This window comes from Megalobrama amblycephala, linkage group LG6 (assembly GCF_018812025.1).
Source record: "Megalobrama amblycephala isolate DHTTF-2021 linkage group LG6, ASM1881202v1, whole genome shotgun sequence".
Lineage (NCBI taxonomy): Eukaryota > Metazoa > Chordata > Actinopteri > Cypriniformes > Xenocyprididae > Megalobrama > Megalobrama amblycephala.
The window spans coordinates 43,414,703-43,432,096 of NC_063049.1; the positions used below are offsets into that span (position 1 = coordinate 43,414,703).

General features: G+C 41.6%; 1 protein-coding gene across 1 annotated transcript in view; it reads left to right on the plus strand.

Moving 5' to 3' along the window:
* Window positions 1–17,394, plus strand: part of LOC125270803 — a 44,672-nt gene that overhangs the window by 6,434 nt on the left and 20,844 nt on the right. Inside the window, exons 2-15 of the mRNA XM_048194766.1 lie at window positions 2–174; window positions 434–470; window positions 581–739; window positions 976–1,212; window positions 1,899–2,132; window positions 8,038–10,091; window positions 10,704–10,761; window positions 11,016–11,120; window positions 11,229–11,291; window positions 11,378–11,554; window positions 12,580–12,743; window positions 12,844–12,874; window positions 13,000–13,104; window positions 13,896–13,958. Coding sequence (XP_048050723.1) covers window positions 2–174; window positions 434–470; window positions 581–739; window positions 976–1,212; window positions 1,899–2,132; window positions 8,038–10,091; window positions 10,704–10,761; window positions 11,016–11,120; window positions 11,229–11,291; window positions 11,378–11,554; window positions 12,580–12,743; window positions 12,844–12,874; window positions 13,000–13,104; window positions 13,896–13,958 — 3,660 coding nt within the window. The remainder of the gene's footprint in view (window position 1; window positions 175–433; window positions 471–580; window positions 740–975; window positions 1,213–1,898; window positions 2,133–8,037; window positions 10,092–10,703; window positions 10,762–11,015; window positions 11,121–11,228; window positions 11,292–11,377; window positions 11,555–12,579; window positions 12,744–12,843; window positions 12,875–12,999; window positions 13,105–13,895; window positions 13,959–17,394) is intronic.

Here is a 17,394-nt window from a genome sequence, read left to right on the forward strand (position 1 = left end):
GATCTGAAGAAGGTGCTTGACGAAAGAATCCATAAAGTTGATTTCAAACATCATGGAGCAGTTGAATTGACAGTGAAACTACCAGAAGACAAAAAGATCAGACCATCAGTTCTGCCAATGTCCAAGCTGGAGAAGAGCACTCTCCTCAAGACACAGGCCACTCCTGCAAGCCAGGTCATTCTCTGTAATTATTTATGAATTATTATTGATAATATTAGACTACAAGTTTCAAAATATCCTGATTCATGCCACTTTTGAAAGACAAGGAAGCAACGGGATATTTATGCAACACTCCAGCTTAATATGGGTCCTTAAATGTCAAAGAAACATAAGAGAAATATTGATGTGTAACTGAGAAAAGGAGTAATACATTACTGTAATTTTAAATGAGGTCAGATGAATGTTAATGTACTCACAAACTTATTGTTCAAAGGTCTCTGCATTAAAACTGCCTGCAACAGAAATTAAAGGTAATAAGTATTGGACAATAATGCATTAAATCTTAGTGTTTAAAATTCACAGATTTCAAAACATTACCAATGACACTTTGATCACATGTATATATTTGTTCATCATACAGAAAATGAGGAGGATTCAGAAATACCAGATCTTCTAATTACCACCCCTAATTCAGTTGATAAGGACACACTTCAGATGTATTTTGAGCAGTTTACAGAGCAATTTGAGCTAGCAAAGCATGGAAATAACAGCTGGATTCTGAAGCTCTACAGCCAGTCAGGTATGATTTAAGACCAAAGTTGCATTGGGAGTGTGTTTATTATCCATTCAAAAGTGTCTCAATGTAACATGAAACAAACTGGTTTTGCAACTCTATGTTTGGTGTATCACTTACTCATGATGTAGGCCTAATTCTGTTTAAAAAAAACTATCATTAGGCGCCTAGCAAAGCATGAAATAAAATCATCTTTGAAATCAGAAAGATCAAAATTAACATAATGTTGAATCTTTCCTCAGATTTCAAGAAGATTCTTGGCAAGGAAGAACATGATTTTGGGGTATCTTTACAAGTGTATAAAGATGGAAGTCTGGGAGAGAAGTCAGACCCCCGTCGCTTCATCTTGACTGGGTTTGATGGAGACACAGACTGCAAGATGATCTCATTGTTCATTGGCAGCTGTAGCAAGACGACAGAACACAATTGGGAGACACTTGATGAAGAGAGGATTGTTGTCACCTTCAAACAAGATATTGGTAGGTTTGGAAGCCACAGCACTTTCCCTCGGGGTGTCTGTGTTATCGTCACTCTCTGTGGTGTTTTGCATGAGGTAGAGATCTTGGTCCGGTTACCAAAACACACTGCCATCTGGTCATCTGCTAATATCGTAATTAAGGGCAATATTTGATTTAATTATTTTTGTGTTGTTCCATTGTTTTTTGTAAAGCATTGTATATTGGTATCTGCAAGTATTACAATACAGTGCATATACATGTGGGACGACTGATACCGGTGAAAAATTCCTTGTTATAATGTTATGCATACTTGGCCAGTAAAAGCTGATTTGATTTGATTGGAAATCTGGATTGGATTTACAGTGGAAAAATGTTCTTTAGATGATTAAAATGTTCTTTCTTCCCGCTAAGAAAATAATTGTTCTTTTAAGAACTGATCACCGAAAGATTCTTTGGGGAGCCAAAAATGGCTCTTCTATGGAATGCATTGGTGCCCCCCAAAAAAAGAGAAAAAAATAGCACCTTATCTAACCTTAATTTTTAAGAGTGTACTTAAGTTTGCAAAAATCTTTAACTGGAGAAAATTAATGTGAACATTAATGACTTCTGGCTGTGGTCAACATTCAAATAACTCATACTCAATTCTGTGAACATTTCAAAAAGAACATGCATAGATCATTTTTCTTCCTTTTTCATTTGATCAACAGATGTGAAGTCATTTATAAAAAAATGCACTTCAAAGCAACTGCTGGGTCAAGACATCGGAGTGACGTGTTTGGTGCGTACGGATTCGATCCTGGTCCAGGGAGATTTAGAAAAGATTAGTGAAGATATTCTCACCCTTTACTTCAGCAATAAGAGGAGCAGAGGAGGAGATATTGAGAACTTCATATGGATCAACAGAGGAACAAGCGCGGTCATCACCTTTGGAAAATGTGATGGTAGGTTTTCAGATTAGTTGCAATGATTGGATTTGATTTTTTAAAAAAAATTAAAAATAACTCAATTTTGATACAAAAATTTTCAATAAAACAAGACTTAATATCTTCACTCATTTTGCTTCTCCAGTAAATGTATCTTGATGTAAGAATGTTTAGATATTTGTACTGGACAACAAGACAAAAATACTGAGGAAGAACATTATTTTTGCAGTTTTGAGGTTAAATCTAAAAATCTGTCATGTGAATTCTGAATGAAAGACATGGATTACTATTAATATTGTGCAACAGTAATTTAAAATTGTAAAAAAAAAAAAAAATAATAATTCTGTCACCTGATGGATTTTGGGTTCCTTACCACTGTCGCCTTTGGTTTGCTAATTTGGGTTTTAAAAGACCATGGGTACTCACAGGTTATCATGACATAGCCCCCCTCCTACGGAGCGGCTTCCAGACGCTCCTAACATAGTCATAGAAGTCCAGGAGGGAGGCAGAATGGAGGCGGACCAGAGGGCGGGATGGAGGGCCAGGTCCATGGAGAGGAAGGAGGCCTGGAAGCTGGGCAGATGGCCAGAGTGGAACAGGCGAAGGAGGCTGGACAGACGGCCAGGTAGACAGGTTTGAAGACCCCTACGGTGGAGCAGATGACCACCACTGCAGCTCAGATGGGCTTGAAGACCTCCACGGCGGAGCAGATGACCACCACAGCAGTGAAGATGGGCTTGAGGATCACCACGGCGGAGCAGACGACCCCCACAGCAGATTTGGCAACACCGGGAACCTCCAAGGCCGATCAGGTGAAACTGCAACATGAAACACAGAGAAGTTAGTTATGGCCACTAGGGCTGCAACAGGGCAGGCAGGGAGCTCAGAAATGCCCTCCAAGGCTTTGAGCAACATGTCTTCTCTGGTTGTGTTAAGGCACACTGACAGTTCAGGAATGACCTCTGCAGTAACATCGAGGCAGACAGGAACCGCAGGAACCAACTCTGTGGTTGTATCAAGACAGACAGGAAGTTCAGTCACAAGGCTGGGCTCTAGAACAGAAGCAAGCTCTAGAGTGGACTCATGGACTGAGGTGGATTTGAGAGTGAATTTGTGGACTGGACTGGGCTCTGTAGCAGATTCAAGGACTTGAGTGGGCTCTGGAGTGGATTCAAGGACTGGAGTGGGCTCTGGAATGGATTCATGGACTGTAGCGGGCTCTTGTGTGGATTCATGGACTGAAACTGATGTGTGTGCAGCCCACATACACCAAATGGCTGTGGCCATAATGGCCAGCGCTACAATCTCTGAGGGCTCAGGCCTGGCAGCCATCTTGGCTGAGGGCTCAGGTCTGGCAGCCACCTTGGCTGAGGGCTCAGGCCTGGCAGCCATCTTGGCTGAGGGCTCATGCGTGGTAGCCATCTTGGCTGTGGGCTCAGGCGTGGCAGCCATCTTGGCTGAGGGCTCAGGTGTGGCAGCCATCTTGGCTGAGACGTGCCAGGGCTCTGGAAGACCTGCTGAGACGTGACAGGGCTCTGGAAGACCTGCTGAGACGTGACAGGGCTCTGGAAGACCTGCTGAGAAGTGACAGGGCTCTGGAAGACCGGCTAAGACGTGACAGGGCTCTGGAAGACTGGCTGAGACGTGACGAGGCTCTGGAAGATCAACTGGGACTTGACTTGGCTCACGAAGTTCAACTGGGATTTGACTTGGCTCACGAAGATCAACTGGGACTTGATGGGGTGTTGTTGTGGCCGCCATTTTGTGAACGCGCTCTAGCGCGGCAGCCATTACACGAGCAGACGAGGTGTCGCATTCCTCCGCGACACCCACAGTAAATAGAGAGCCAACAGTCAATAAAGCAAAATCCAAAAGACAACTCAATGATGAACGCAGACTCTCTCGTCTAAGCTTGGACTGTAGAGGTTGGTTAATGCCATCACAAAAAAAGTCTATCAAGAGACAGTCCGGTAGATCAGAAAAGTTCACAATGGCTAAAAATTTGTGAACATAGTTCTCCAGTGATCGTGGGCCTTGTCTAAGGGCTAACAAAATTCTTGCTGTGTCCATACCTGGCCAGTGTTCCTCAGAAAAGCTGCTGGATCCTTGGTGTAGCTAGATCTTCTGTTACGCAATGCTCCAAGGCACAAAGATTGAGGATCCAGATGCAGTGTTGTTTTATTTGAAGGTTAATCGACAATCGTAGTCAATAACAGGCAAGGGTCTAAAAATTTCCTTGCCTTGTCAAATGCAGCCCAGCTCAGTTCAGTTTGCATACAATGGTGTCAATGCAGGCAGATCAAAAAAATTGATGAATATCACACATATGTTGAATAACAGTGTCCCCAACTAAGCAAGCCAGAGGCGACCGCGGCAAGGAACCCAAACTCCATCAGGCGACAAAATGGAGAAAAAAATAAAACCTTGGGAGAAACCAGCCTCATTTGGAGGGCCAGTTCTCCTATGGCCAACAGCAAAAAGTGCATGATTATAGTTCAGGCAGTGTTACATGTCATAAGTCCGTTTGGGATCAGAACAGTCAAAATATTTAAATAAATATTTAAATATTCCATCTATAGAGAATACGATTCTGATGTCACGCCACGTTGAGTTCTGGGTAACTTCTTTGTTTATACGCCATCTTGACAGGATCGCGCAGCCTTTCCGTCATTGAGTTTAGTTCAGTAATTTGTTTTCTGTCATGATTGTGAAAAATTTCACCATTGTATGTCATTAATGCTGCATCGATAATGGCGATAGTAACTCTGATAATCGTTCTGAGAGAGAACTGGACAACGAGCAACGTTTTTTGCCTTTTCTACATGTAAAAACAGCAAGGGAAGCAGGTCAAGGAGATGACGAGAAGACGCCGGATGGCAAATCTTTTAGTAATGGCACTGATTAAACCCACTGCATATCACTCAATAAAATAATCACATTGCTGAGGTTTTTTGGAATTTTTGTTTTAATAATTAACTTTACCTTTTGCGAGTCTGACTCTCACTCCGCTCGTGAATTAGTAGAACTTGAACGGGGACATTGCACCGAGACAAACACAAGATTCTGTACATATCTGTTAAAGCATACTGTGTGGAGAACGCGTTGCGTTCATATTCAGGGCTCGTCTGCACATCTTTTAATACAATGTCATCATAATACACTAAGCCAGCGTTTTTAAAAGGTGCCCTTGCAAGGACTCACTACTAAACTGTTGACAAGCTCCTAGGGTTTTGATTTTGTTTGTCATCTGTTGAAATAAATATAAAAATACAGTGTGTTCGTGTCCGTCTGTCCGCTGACTGACCCATAATCTCTGATTCTCTGGGATCGTGGAAAGGAATATTTACAATGACAACAGTTGTAGGCCTACTCAATATGCTCGTTTAAGCATCATTTAAACGTTTCCAACAAAAAAATGAATCGATTTTTCTCAGTGTATTGAACACATACTTTTATTTGGATATTCATATGATGGCTGAAGCAGCAGCGAGCGTCCAGTGTGCGACACGGTAAACAGATGAACATTGTAAACGAAATTCTACAAAACTTCAGTGAAAAAATAAAAAATAAATAAAATTATCATGCGATGCTATAAAATAGCTTCTGTTCCTTGTAAACGATACCCTTAAAAATGTGAATGTTCCACTTAATGGCAGAAACAAAACAAAAGGTAAGCAAGTATCTGTATTCATTTCAGTCCAAGTAGTAGGGGGCGATCCTGTCAAAATGGCGGCGCCGCCCCGGCATGCAACACGGCATGACGTCGGTTCGTATTCTCTATTTGAAGATCAGAATCATCACACCGGTATGGAAATGGTTTTATTGCGGATATGTGCCATTGGCTGTCGTGTCAATTAGGCCTTCACAGGGGATGGTGTAGTTGATACAATCTCTGCTGACACTTCAGGGATGCATTGCTAGCTCCTGCGAGCAAATGACTAACGTTAACCATGTCCCTTTCAAGGCTCCGTAGACTGCGTTTTTTTCCCCCATGCCTTTCCACGCACACATGCTAACATGAAGAAACTTAGCATATTTATTAGTTGCCATATCGACAATAAATAGAGAAAAAAATTGCGGCAAAATTCAAAAATCTTTGGAAGAAATCACTGAACATTTATTTAACAGTAGCAAAAGTAAACTTCTTACTTAAGCTAATTTTTCATCTATATTTTTTGTATTTATTTAAAATTAGACAAATCTGATATTATTTAAATCTCCAATCTGTTGTTTAGCAGTCTGGGTAATTCTTTAATGCTTCACTAACCAGAAGAAGACACTAACCAGGTTTAAATTTCAGTTGTACAGATAGGGTTTGTTGTAACACTGTGTTACAATGTGCCCCGCTATTAGAACTATGCTATTATATACAGTTAAGATACAACTGGCATAATCAACTTTTATGAATTTCTGTTGAGAAACCATGGAAAAAAGGTGAAAAAAGACTGAGAAGAAGAACCTGAACATTCAGAAAAGAATAGTATGTACAGAGTGAAAAGCAACGGTCCTAGTACTTAGCCTTGCGGTACTCCATACTGAATTTGTGATCGATATGACATCCCTTTGTTTACTGCTACAAACTGATAATGGTCACATAAGTATGATTTGAACCATACCAATGCAATTCTCTAGGATCAAGTTGTGTTTTTTAATAAGAGGTTTAATAATGGCCAGCTTAAAAGTTTTTGACTTTTTTTTTTACTTTGATGATTTAACAAGTTTAGACAGTTCTTCCTCTCCTATAGCAATGATACTGTAGTAGACGGTTGCATGGTTATCATTTTCTCTCATATAATGAATCTTGCCAGTAAAGTTCATAAAGTCATTACTGCTGTGCTGTTTGGAAACATCAGAAGTTGAAGTTGTATTTCTCGTTAATTTAGCCACTGAATCAAATAAATACCTACTGTTGTGTTTGTTTTCTTCTAAGAGATTTGAAAAATAAGTAGATCTTGCATTTTTTATGGTCTTTCTGTATTCAAAAATGCTTTCCTTCCACAAAAGGTGAAAAACCTCTTGTTTTGTTTTCTTTCAGCTGAGCTCCATTTTTCTGGCTGCTCTCTTAAGGGCCTGAGTGTGCTTGTTGTACCACAGCATTGGACTATTTTCCTTAATCTTCTTTAAGCACAAACAAGCAACTGAGTCTAATGTGCTGGAAAAGACAGAGTCAATAGTTTCTGTTGCAACATTGAGTTCTTCTAAGCTATCTGATATGCTGAAGAGATAAAACTGATCAGGAAGATTATTTATAAAGCAATCTTTAGTGGTAGAAGTGATAGTTCTACCATATTTGTGGCAGGGAAGTGGTTTTGCAGCCTTGGCTAAATGAGATCTGAGATGAGATGATCTGAGATGTCATCGCTCTGCTGCAGAATTTCAACGGCATCAATATCGATTCCATGTGACAATATTAGATCTAAAGTATGATTACGACAATGAGTGGGTCCTGACACGTGTTGTCTAACTCCAATAGAATTTAGAATGTCTGTAAATGCCAATCTTAAAGCGTCTTTTTCATTATCTACATGGATATTAAAACCACCAACAATTAGCACTTTATCCGCAGCCAGTACTAACTCCAATAGGAAATCAGCAAATTCTTTGATAAAGTCTGTATGGTGTCCTGGTGGCCTGTATACAGTACGTGTATACATCACTTACACTACATAATGCTACATAAAGCACCATTACTTCGAACAAATTATATTTAAAATACTCAATCAAATTATATTTAGTAATACTGAAGATATTACTATAAATTACAGCAATATTAATAATTTTAATAATTATTATTCATAATTTCCTGTTTATTAATGTGAAGCTGCTTTGAAACAATTTGTATTGTATAAAGCCCTATAGAAATAAAGATAACTTGACTTGATGCCTAAATGGAGTAATTTTAATGTCTTGTCTATTTTAATAGATGCACATGCAGTGGTGGAACAAAAACACAACGTTTGCGGCATAGATGTTCACACTTCGCTGTTTTACTCAAGTTTGCAAAAGGCTTTAACTGGAGAAAAACCAACCCTGACTGATACCATCACTAAAGTCAACATTTCTGTCAGTGAAGATCTACTTAGTTTCTTTGAAACCAATGAGGGTTGTAGAAAACAACTGGAGAGTGATGCCAAACTTTTTCATGCCAAAGTTCTTATTGACAGCACTGCAGCAGCAAGGGAAATAATACTGGAGATGGACCTCAACAAAGAGTCTCTGGCTGCACTGCTAATCGCACCCACTTGGGAGTCCAAAACAATGAGGGAAGTTCAATCCTTTTTGAGCAGATATGCCACAGAAGAGCTGCCAGTGGACGAGGACGTCTGGAAGAGAGTTGAAAATGACTGTGACAGTCTCCTCACGGTTGATACAGCGCTCTTCTACAAGGAGTGCAACTCTAAAGTTGTAATTGCTGGAGTGAAAGAGCAGGTCAGGATCCTTTCGGGCAAGATCAGGACACTCCTGAAGAATGCTACTGTTGAGGTGGAAGTGGAAAGAAACACAATCGAGGCAACAATCCAACTAGACTGCAAAGAGACATTTGATCTAATAAAAGAGCATCTAAAGTCCAAGTTAGGGGAGGTGAGTTTATCCCATGATGAGAATAAGCACATATTATCTCTCAGAGGTCTGAAGGACAAAGTCAATTCAGTGGAGATGTTCATCAAATTCGCACAGAAGAACATAATCACACACCAGCTGAAGCTATCTTCTAATCTGATTCACTTTCTAAAGTCACTGGATCTTCAGAAATTTGAGCAAGACAACCAGATTCCCGCTAGACTTCTAAACCGAAAAGATTTTTTTGGGATCTTGGTTGAGAAAGAAAACCTGAAGAGAGCTGAAGACAAAATCGGTGAGATTCTCAAAGAGGAGGTTATACAACTTTCTCCCAGTCAAACCGGTGAAGCCTGGACACACTTTCTCATGAATCTTCAAGATGAAATAGAGTCATTTCAGAAAGCCAATGACATCAGGATCACACAATCAAACACGCAGGTTACTATATGTGGGTTTTCTAATGCAGTTGCAGATGTTTCAGGGAAAGTGAGGCTATATCTGGAGAACAAGGAACCAACGACTGAGAATGTCCCTCTCAAATCTGTGCGAGAGGTCGAATTTGTCGACTCCTGCCTGAATCTGTCCGAACTCCCTGAACTCAAGCGGCTTGGCGCAACGGTACTTGCTTACAAAGCATCAAATTCTCCTTGTCTAAAGGTCACGGCAGCTAAAGACAACATCAAAGATGCCGTGGGTGTTGTACAGAAGCAGCTGTCATCAATTGTTGTGGAGAAGCATAAGTATTGCAAAGCAGGAGAAGCGAAGGTTCTGGAGAAGCACGAAGCCAATGTGAAGACAAAAGCCAGAGAGAAGCAGTGCAGCCTGTATTTATCACAAGAGCAAATGGTTATGTCCGGTCCTCCGAAGAGCTTCACACACAAAATAGGCAATTTGATGACTCTGAGCATCATAGAGGGAGAACTGCACCATTTTACAGCCGACGCTTTGACCTGTCCGATGAATGCCAATCTTGATTTCAATAACCCCGTGGCTCAGCGCTTTCTCCAGTTTGGAGGTGACAAGATTACAGAAGTGTGTAAAACTCCCCAGAAAGAAAAGCAGTCTCTTCTGCCTGGAGATGTGCTGCTCAGCGATGCTGGAAAACTCAGTGCCGGGACGCTCATTTATGCCGTGCTGCAGCAGAAAGGTCAGACGATGGACTTGCACTACCTTCAAATGGCCGTGCATAACAGTCTCCTAAGAGCTGAGGGAAAAGGATGCGTCTCCATTGCATTTCCAGCAATCGGATGTGAAATGTCTGGATTCTCCGTTAAAGAAAGTTGCATGGCGCTTCAAGCAGCTGTACTGCAGTTCTGCACCAACCATCAGAATTCACCTACAAATATTAGCAATATCAGTGTAGTGGATTCAGATGAGAAGATCATTGAGGAGTACAATGCTCTGATCCAGGAACTAGTAAGATTCTTCCTATTTCACAGGCTTCAAATGTTTACCAACACAAAACAGCAAAAAACGACGTTCTTCCTCAGTATTTCTGTCTATTTCTGTCCACCCCCCTTGTTTTAGCCTGGTCGTTCACACCTCAAAGCTGAAAAAGTCTGTGAAAATGGGCGTGTAAAGCTCTGGAAAAGTGGGAGTGTAGAGGGGGGGAAAAGGGGAGAGACCAACAAATGAATCACAGACCTACAATGCACTCATTATACAGAATAATGAATATAAATATAATTTAAAGCAGGACATTCCAAAAAAATATGCAAGGAAGACTTAAAAAAATCATATAAAGGTTTTCAATAAATATACATGTAATTCTTGTGTGACCAGTTCGAATGTACAGTCTGGTAATTTATATTTTAAAAATGAAAACAATTAGGACTTTTATTTATAACTGGATTCACTTCAAATAATTTGTTATAGATACATTCATCCCATTCCATCTGCCACTTTTTGGAAATGTACAAACTCAGTGTGCGTTTAATGCTGGAAAACAAGACAAAAATACTGAGGTAGAAAAAATGTTTTTTGTAGTACATCTATTATCATTGATCATCTATATTTTATTATTAACAGGGATTTTCTGACATGTCAACAAAATCTTGGCAGCTTAAACAAGGATCAGACAAAAGAGGTACGATATATTTTTGTAATTTTTTTCATGTCTTCCTGCAGCTCAAATTGTAGAGCACAGCACTAGCAACGTCAAGGCCATGGGTTCGATTGCATGAACTGATATAATATATACCTTTGGATAAAAGCGCCTGCCAAATGCATAAATGTAAATGTAATTTCACTACTGGTGGTCATCATGTTTCCTAAACTCCATCTGAAGGATTAGAAGTTGCTTATGTACTTTTCTTTTGACATGACTGGGAATTCAATCAGTGCTGATCAATGGTGTGCCGATATGCCTCAAGAAGGGTGACATCATCACAGAAACGGTGGACGTCATTGTGAATTCAACCAACACAAGTTTAGATCTTAACACCGGTAACATAGATTAGCCTGAGACTACTAGATTTGAGTTATTATATTTATTAATTTATATGACATCTTTATTCACAATCTTGTTTCCATCTAATCATCATCATTTTACAGGCGTTTCTGGTGCCATCTTAAAAGCTGCCGGACAATCTGTTGTTGACGAATGCAAAAAGCAAGGTATCATCATAATGGCTCTGAATATTGAGTAATACTTGTATTATAACGGTAGTGCTGAGTGATTTCATTCAGACTTGTGTTTGTAGCTCCTCTGAAAGCAGGTGCAGCAGTGATGACGGGCGCTGGAGCGCTTCAGTGTAAGAATATCGCTCAGATGGTCGGGCCGGGGAACGTTGCAGACATCACAGCCTCTCTGGGGAAGGTTTTGAACCTCTGTGAGGGCAAAATGGCCACAACTCTGGCCATTCCTGCCATTGGAACAGGCACGACAGCAAACATGATATTTGTTATTTACAAAATTTTTTCTCAGAGTAATTATGGAAGCCCATTTCTGCCATATATAGTGAAAAAAATGCTTTGGTAAATCTTATGACTTAAAAAGTCATATTATGATGTCACAAAAAGTCAAATTATGAGATAAAAAGTCAGAATTGACATAAAAAGTCAAAATTAGGACAAAGTATGAGACATAAAGACATAAATATAACATACCAGTCATCATTATGAGATAAAAAGTCAGAATTTACATAAAAAGTGAAAATTATGACAAAGTATGAGACATAAAGTCATAATTATGACATTCTTAGTCTTATTAATTATGAGATAATGTTTTTTTTTACTATCTCATAATTATGACATAAAAAGTTATAATTATCGCTAGAATGACTTTGTCATAATTATGAGACAATCAAAATTGACTTTTTATCTCATAATTATGACAAAAAGTAATTCTAAGCCATAATTATGACTTTTTATGTCATAATTATGAGAAAGTCAAAATTACTACATATTAAGTCAATTATGATCTACTTTTGACTGTATCTCATAATTATGACTGTCATAAGTGACTTTTTATGTCATAATTAATGAGATAAATTTTTACTTAATTTCATAATTGACCGTCAATTTTGACTTTGTCATAATTTTGACTTTTTATGACATAATTATGAGATAAAAAGTCAAAATGATGACATACTGAGACATAATTATGATGTACTAAGTCATTATGATATAATCAATTATGAGATAAAAAGTCAAAATTGGCAGTCAATTATAAGATGAAGTCAAAATGACCTTTTATTAAAATTATCAAAATGACAGTACATGATTTTAACTTTTTTCTCATAATTATGACTGTCTTATAATAACTTAGTATGTCATAATTTTGACTTTTTATGTTATAATTATGATTTTTTTAATGTCATAATAATGATATTATTTCTTATGTGGCGGAAATGGGCTTCCATAATAAATATAAAGTCCTAAGCAATTATCTTGTTTTCCGCAGGAGGAGGTGGCTTTGAACCAAAAGAATCCATCAAAGCCATTCTCACAGCAATTGAGAAACATTTGATGGACCCAAACTTATCCTGCATCAGGAGAATCAATATAGTGGCATTCGAACAGAAGACCTTTGATGCCTTTCGTGAATACTTTAGAGTGTGGAACAAGGTTAATACTGATGAAATAACAAACAAACAAACAAAAAAACAAAACAAAAAAACAATAGTATCCAGATTTCTTTTTCATCGTTTTAAATTTGTTTTTTCAGCCTGCATGTGGCAAGATGTCAGAAAATCAAGGTTTTGACCACTTCTTCATGCTTATTCGCAAATAAATACGCTTTAGTTTGTTTACCTAAGTCTGTTTCCATGTAATAGTTCTGCTATTTAAGTATTTTTTTAAAAATCTTTCTTGTCCTCTATAGTCAAAATCGGAAGCGTCAGAATTGAGGTAAAGAAAGGTGACATCACTAATGAAACTGTCCGAGGAATTGTGAACACCACCAACAGAGACATGAGCCTGAGAGGAGGTCTGTATGATCAAATATAACTCAAAATACACAACACTTTTATATGAACAAGTCTGGATTTCCCGATAACGTTGTCTCTTAGCGCGCTATGAAGACTCTAATGGTATATCTTAAAGGATTAGTTCACTTTCAAATAAACATAACATTCCAGGATTTTTCTCCTTATAGTGGACTTCAATGGCCTCCACTGTTGAAGGTCAAAATTATAGTTTCAGTGCAGCTTCAAAAGGGCTTTAAACGATACCAGACGAGGAATAAGGGTCTTATCTAGTGAAACGATTGGGGAAAAAATGTAAATGTATATGCTTTATATAAACAAATGATCGCCTTCCAAGTGGTTCTGCCAAAACCGCACTTTCGGATTCTTCAAAAAGCTTACGCTGTATGTCCTACGCCTTCCCTATTCTACTTACAGAAAAAATGGAACTGGCCTTTGCCTGTCGAATTCGCCATTAAATTAGCTCCTAAGAAATGCAATTGCTGCTGATCATACTGAGGAGCTTATATATGGATGCTGTGATAGGCGTCGTATTCCTATAGATGTAAGTCACCTGGGAGTCAGCTGATGTGAGCTTGACTGACGTGACCTGCCAGAACTGACGCTAACGCTGGATTATCATGCAGTCCTAATGCTCGAGTAGATACTCGATGGTTTCCGACAGTGTCGACTAGTGGTTCAAGTAGTCGACCAACTGACAAGTCTATGCAAGCTCCCTACAACGAAAAATTATGCTTTAAAATATGTTCAGTGTGTCTCACCTTAACAAGCTCAAAATCTCCTTGTTCTTCAGGTGTATCGGGTGCCATATTTAAAACAGCGGGAGCGTCTGTGAAGCAGGAGTGTAAAAAACATGGTGAGAATGTTGCACACCACATAATCAAACCTTGATAATAATCAATCACATGAGCAAGAGATGTTCTGCAGCTTAATATTTTTGCTGTTGTCTGTGTTTTTAATGTTAATCAAACAGCAAAGAACAAAGACTGAATAGCTTTTGTACTTTAATAAGTATTAATCTATGTTTCATTTACACTGTGTGCATAATTATTATGCAAGTTGATTTTCTGATCACATTTTTTTCCATGCACATTTTACCTATTCCAAACCACATCAAACTACTAATCATTTTGTATTTAATAATTTATAAGTGATATACAATCGTTTATGAAGGCTAGAAATGAAAAACAATAGGTTACTGTCGTAACCCTGGTTTTCTGAAACATAGAGTGGAGAGACCACATCACACCACTCTTCAAACACTTGCCACTTACAACCATACAATGACTGTGGAGATACGGCCCTTGCATTCTGTATAGTAGCAACGACACACGGGGAAAGTCCTAGTGCATTTAAGTTTGTCCTCTCACAGGCTAGGCCCAGAGAGCCACCCTGTCTGGGTGTGGGTGATAAATCTCCCCGTTCGCTTGAGACGATAGGTCTGTGCAGAGGGGAACGCGCCATATAACGGAGGGATTATCTCTGCCAGCCATGGTGCTTTGGGCCACCTGGGTGCTATCAGAATGAGAGACAGGCCCTTCTCTCTCACCCTGGCCAATGTGGGAATTATCAGGCACAGTGGAGGAAAAGCATACAGCAGCACTTTGGGCCATGGGTAGGCCAGTGCATCTACCCCGAGGGGCGCGTCCACGTCCTTTAGGGAGAAGAACATAGAACAATGGCTGTTTTCACGCGAGGCGAATAGATCTGCGGTTGCCTGTCCGAATCTGATCCATATTAATGTCTCGCTGTGGCCGGACCACCCCAAAAGCTCCCTCGTGCAGTCTCCCCTCTGCCTCGTTCAATTCCGGGTGCGGGAGAAATGCAATGTGTTGTAGCTGGGCCCGCAAATGTTGCGTCCTCTCAAACCGTTTTCACGGCGACCAATTTTTTACTTACTACAAAAAGAGCAAATTTCCTCTTCCACTCAACTCGGTGTACGGCTCCCTTCCCGGCGGCCCATCATCCGACATCATTCTACCCCTTGCCACTCGGGCCGAGGCTTGGCAGGCCATCCCCGGGGTGTCAAGTTGGATTCTAGGGACCATAAGTCAGGGCTACTCGCTCTAGTTTGACCGAAGGCCCCCGCGCTTCGACTTTGTTGGGGAAAGGGGCTATAGAAATAGTTCCCTCCCCGGAGAGCGAGTCAGGCTTTTACAGCCGCTACTTCCTGGTCCCCAAGAAAGATGGCGGTCTCAGACCCATCCTGGACCTCAGGCTCTTGAACCGTTCCCTCATGAAACGGAAGTTCAAGATGCTAACGCTGAAGCAGATCCTCGCACAGATATGTCACGAGGACTGGTTTTGCTCACTGGATCTGAAAGACGCATACTTTCACATCCACATAGCCCCCCATCACAGGCGATTCTTGAGATTCGCATTCGAGGGTGTGGCGTACCAATATACAGTCCTTCCCTTCGGGCTGTCTCTGGCTCCTCGCACTTTTACTAAGTGCATGAACGTGGCGCTTTTCCCTCTGAGACAGATGGGAATCCAGGTTCTGAATTATCTCGACGACTGGCTCATTCTGGCCAGTTTGCGAGCAGAGCTGGAACACCACAGATCCGTGCTCCTCAGCCACCTAGAGTGCCTAGGTCTCAGGGTCAACCTAGCCAAGAGCTCACTGCTTCCCACTCAGCGTATCTCGTTCCTGGGTGCAGTCTTCGACTCGGTCCGTATGACGGCAGTAGTATCGCCAAAGCGCGTTCTGGCCATTCAGCAGCTTGCGGCTTCTGTCAGGAACAAAGCCTATCTCCCTCTGAAGCTTTTCCAGAGGTTGCTAGGGCTGATGGCTTCCGCCTCCCCAGTTCTTCAGCTCGGCCTTCTTCGCATGCGGCCTCTGCAGTACTGGCTGAAGTTTCGGGTCCCTCCTTACGCTTGGCGGCGTGGCCGCCTGCGTCTCAAGGTCAATCAGGCTTGCCTTTCAGCCCTGAAACCTTGGACGAACCCTGCTTGGTTCAGTCTTGGGGGACCCCTACAGGCGGTTTCACGGAGGAAGGTGCTTTCGACAGATGCTTCGGCTCGTGGTCCCACGAGGAAAGCCATCTACACATCAACTGCCTCGAGATGCTGGCAGTGATGCGAGCCCTTCACTCGTTTCAGGCTCATCTGACGGGACGCCAGGTCTTAGTCCTATCGGACAGTATGACAGTGGTGTCGTACATAAATCTCCAGGGAGGTCTTTCGTCCAGCCGCTTATGCGCTCTGGCGAAGCGTCTCCTGGAATGGGCATTACCAAGGGTTCAGTCGCTCAGGGCGACGCATATACCTGGGAAGAGCAATCTGGGAGCAGATATGCTATCTCGGAGCAATGTCCCCTCGGACGGGTGGATGCTCCACCCTCAGACAGTTCTCACGATATGGGAGTCCTTCGGGAAGGCGGAGGTAGACCTCTTTGCCTCAGAAGACAACTCTCATTGCCCAACTTATTTTTCAAAGGAGGACGATGCGTTGGCCCACGTTTGGCCCAACACCCTCCTTTACGCTTTTCCCCCGATCGCTCTGATCCTGCAGGTCATCAGACGAATCAGGGAAGACAGACACAGAGTCCTCGTAGTGGCCCCGCTCTGGAGGAGACAAGTTTGGACCTCAGAGCTGTTCAGGCTTTCCACGAAAGCTCCGTGGCCCATTCCCCTGAGACGGGACCTCTTGTCTCAGGCGAACAGGACAATCTGGCACCCACAGCCAGAGCTTTGGGCTCTGCACCTGTGGTCCCTCGATGGGAGCCAGTTGACCTTTCCAGGGACGTGCTAGATACCATTTTTCAAGCAAGAGCTCCGTCCACGAGACGCCTCTACGCTCAGAAGTGGTCGGTCTTTGTTGACTGGTGTTCTACACGTAACATAGACCCGGTGGAGTGTGACGTGTCTCCGATACTGTCTTTCCTCCAGGAGCATCTGGATTCGGGTCGAGCCCCTTCCACGCTTAAAGTCTACATAGCAGCCATCACAGCGTTTCATTCTCCTATCGCTGGCCAGTCAGTGGGATGAAACAGCCTTATAGTGCGTTTTCTGAGGGATTCTAGGCGATTGAATCCACCTCGTCCCCTCACCGTTCCCACCTGGGACCTCTCACTGGTCCTCAGAGCCCTCAAAGGACCTCCCTTTGAGCCACTGCGCTTAGCGGATCTCAGGCCCCTGACGCTCAAAACCGCTCTGCTACTTGCGTTAGCATCGGTCAAGCGTGTTGGCGACTTGCAGGCCCACTCCACTAGAGGAATGGCTTCATCTTGGGCCTGGTCCAGTGGGGTTTCGATTAAAGACATCTGTGAGGCGGCCGGCTGGTCCTCGCCG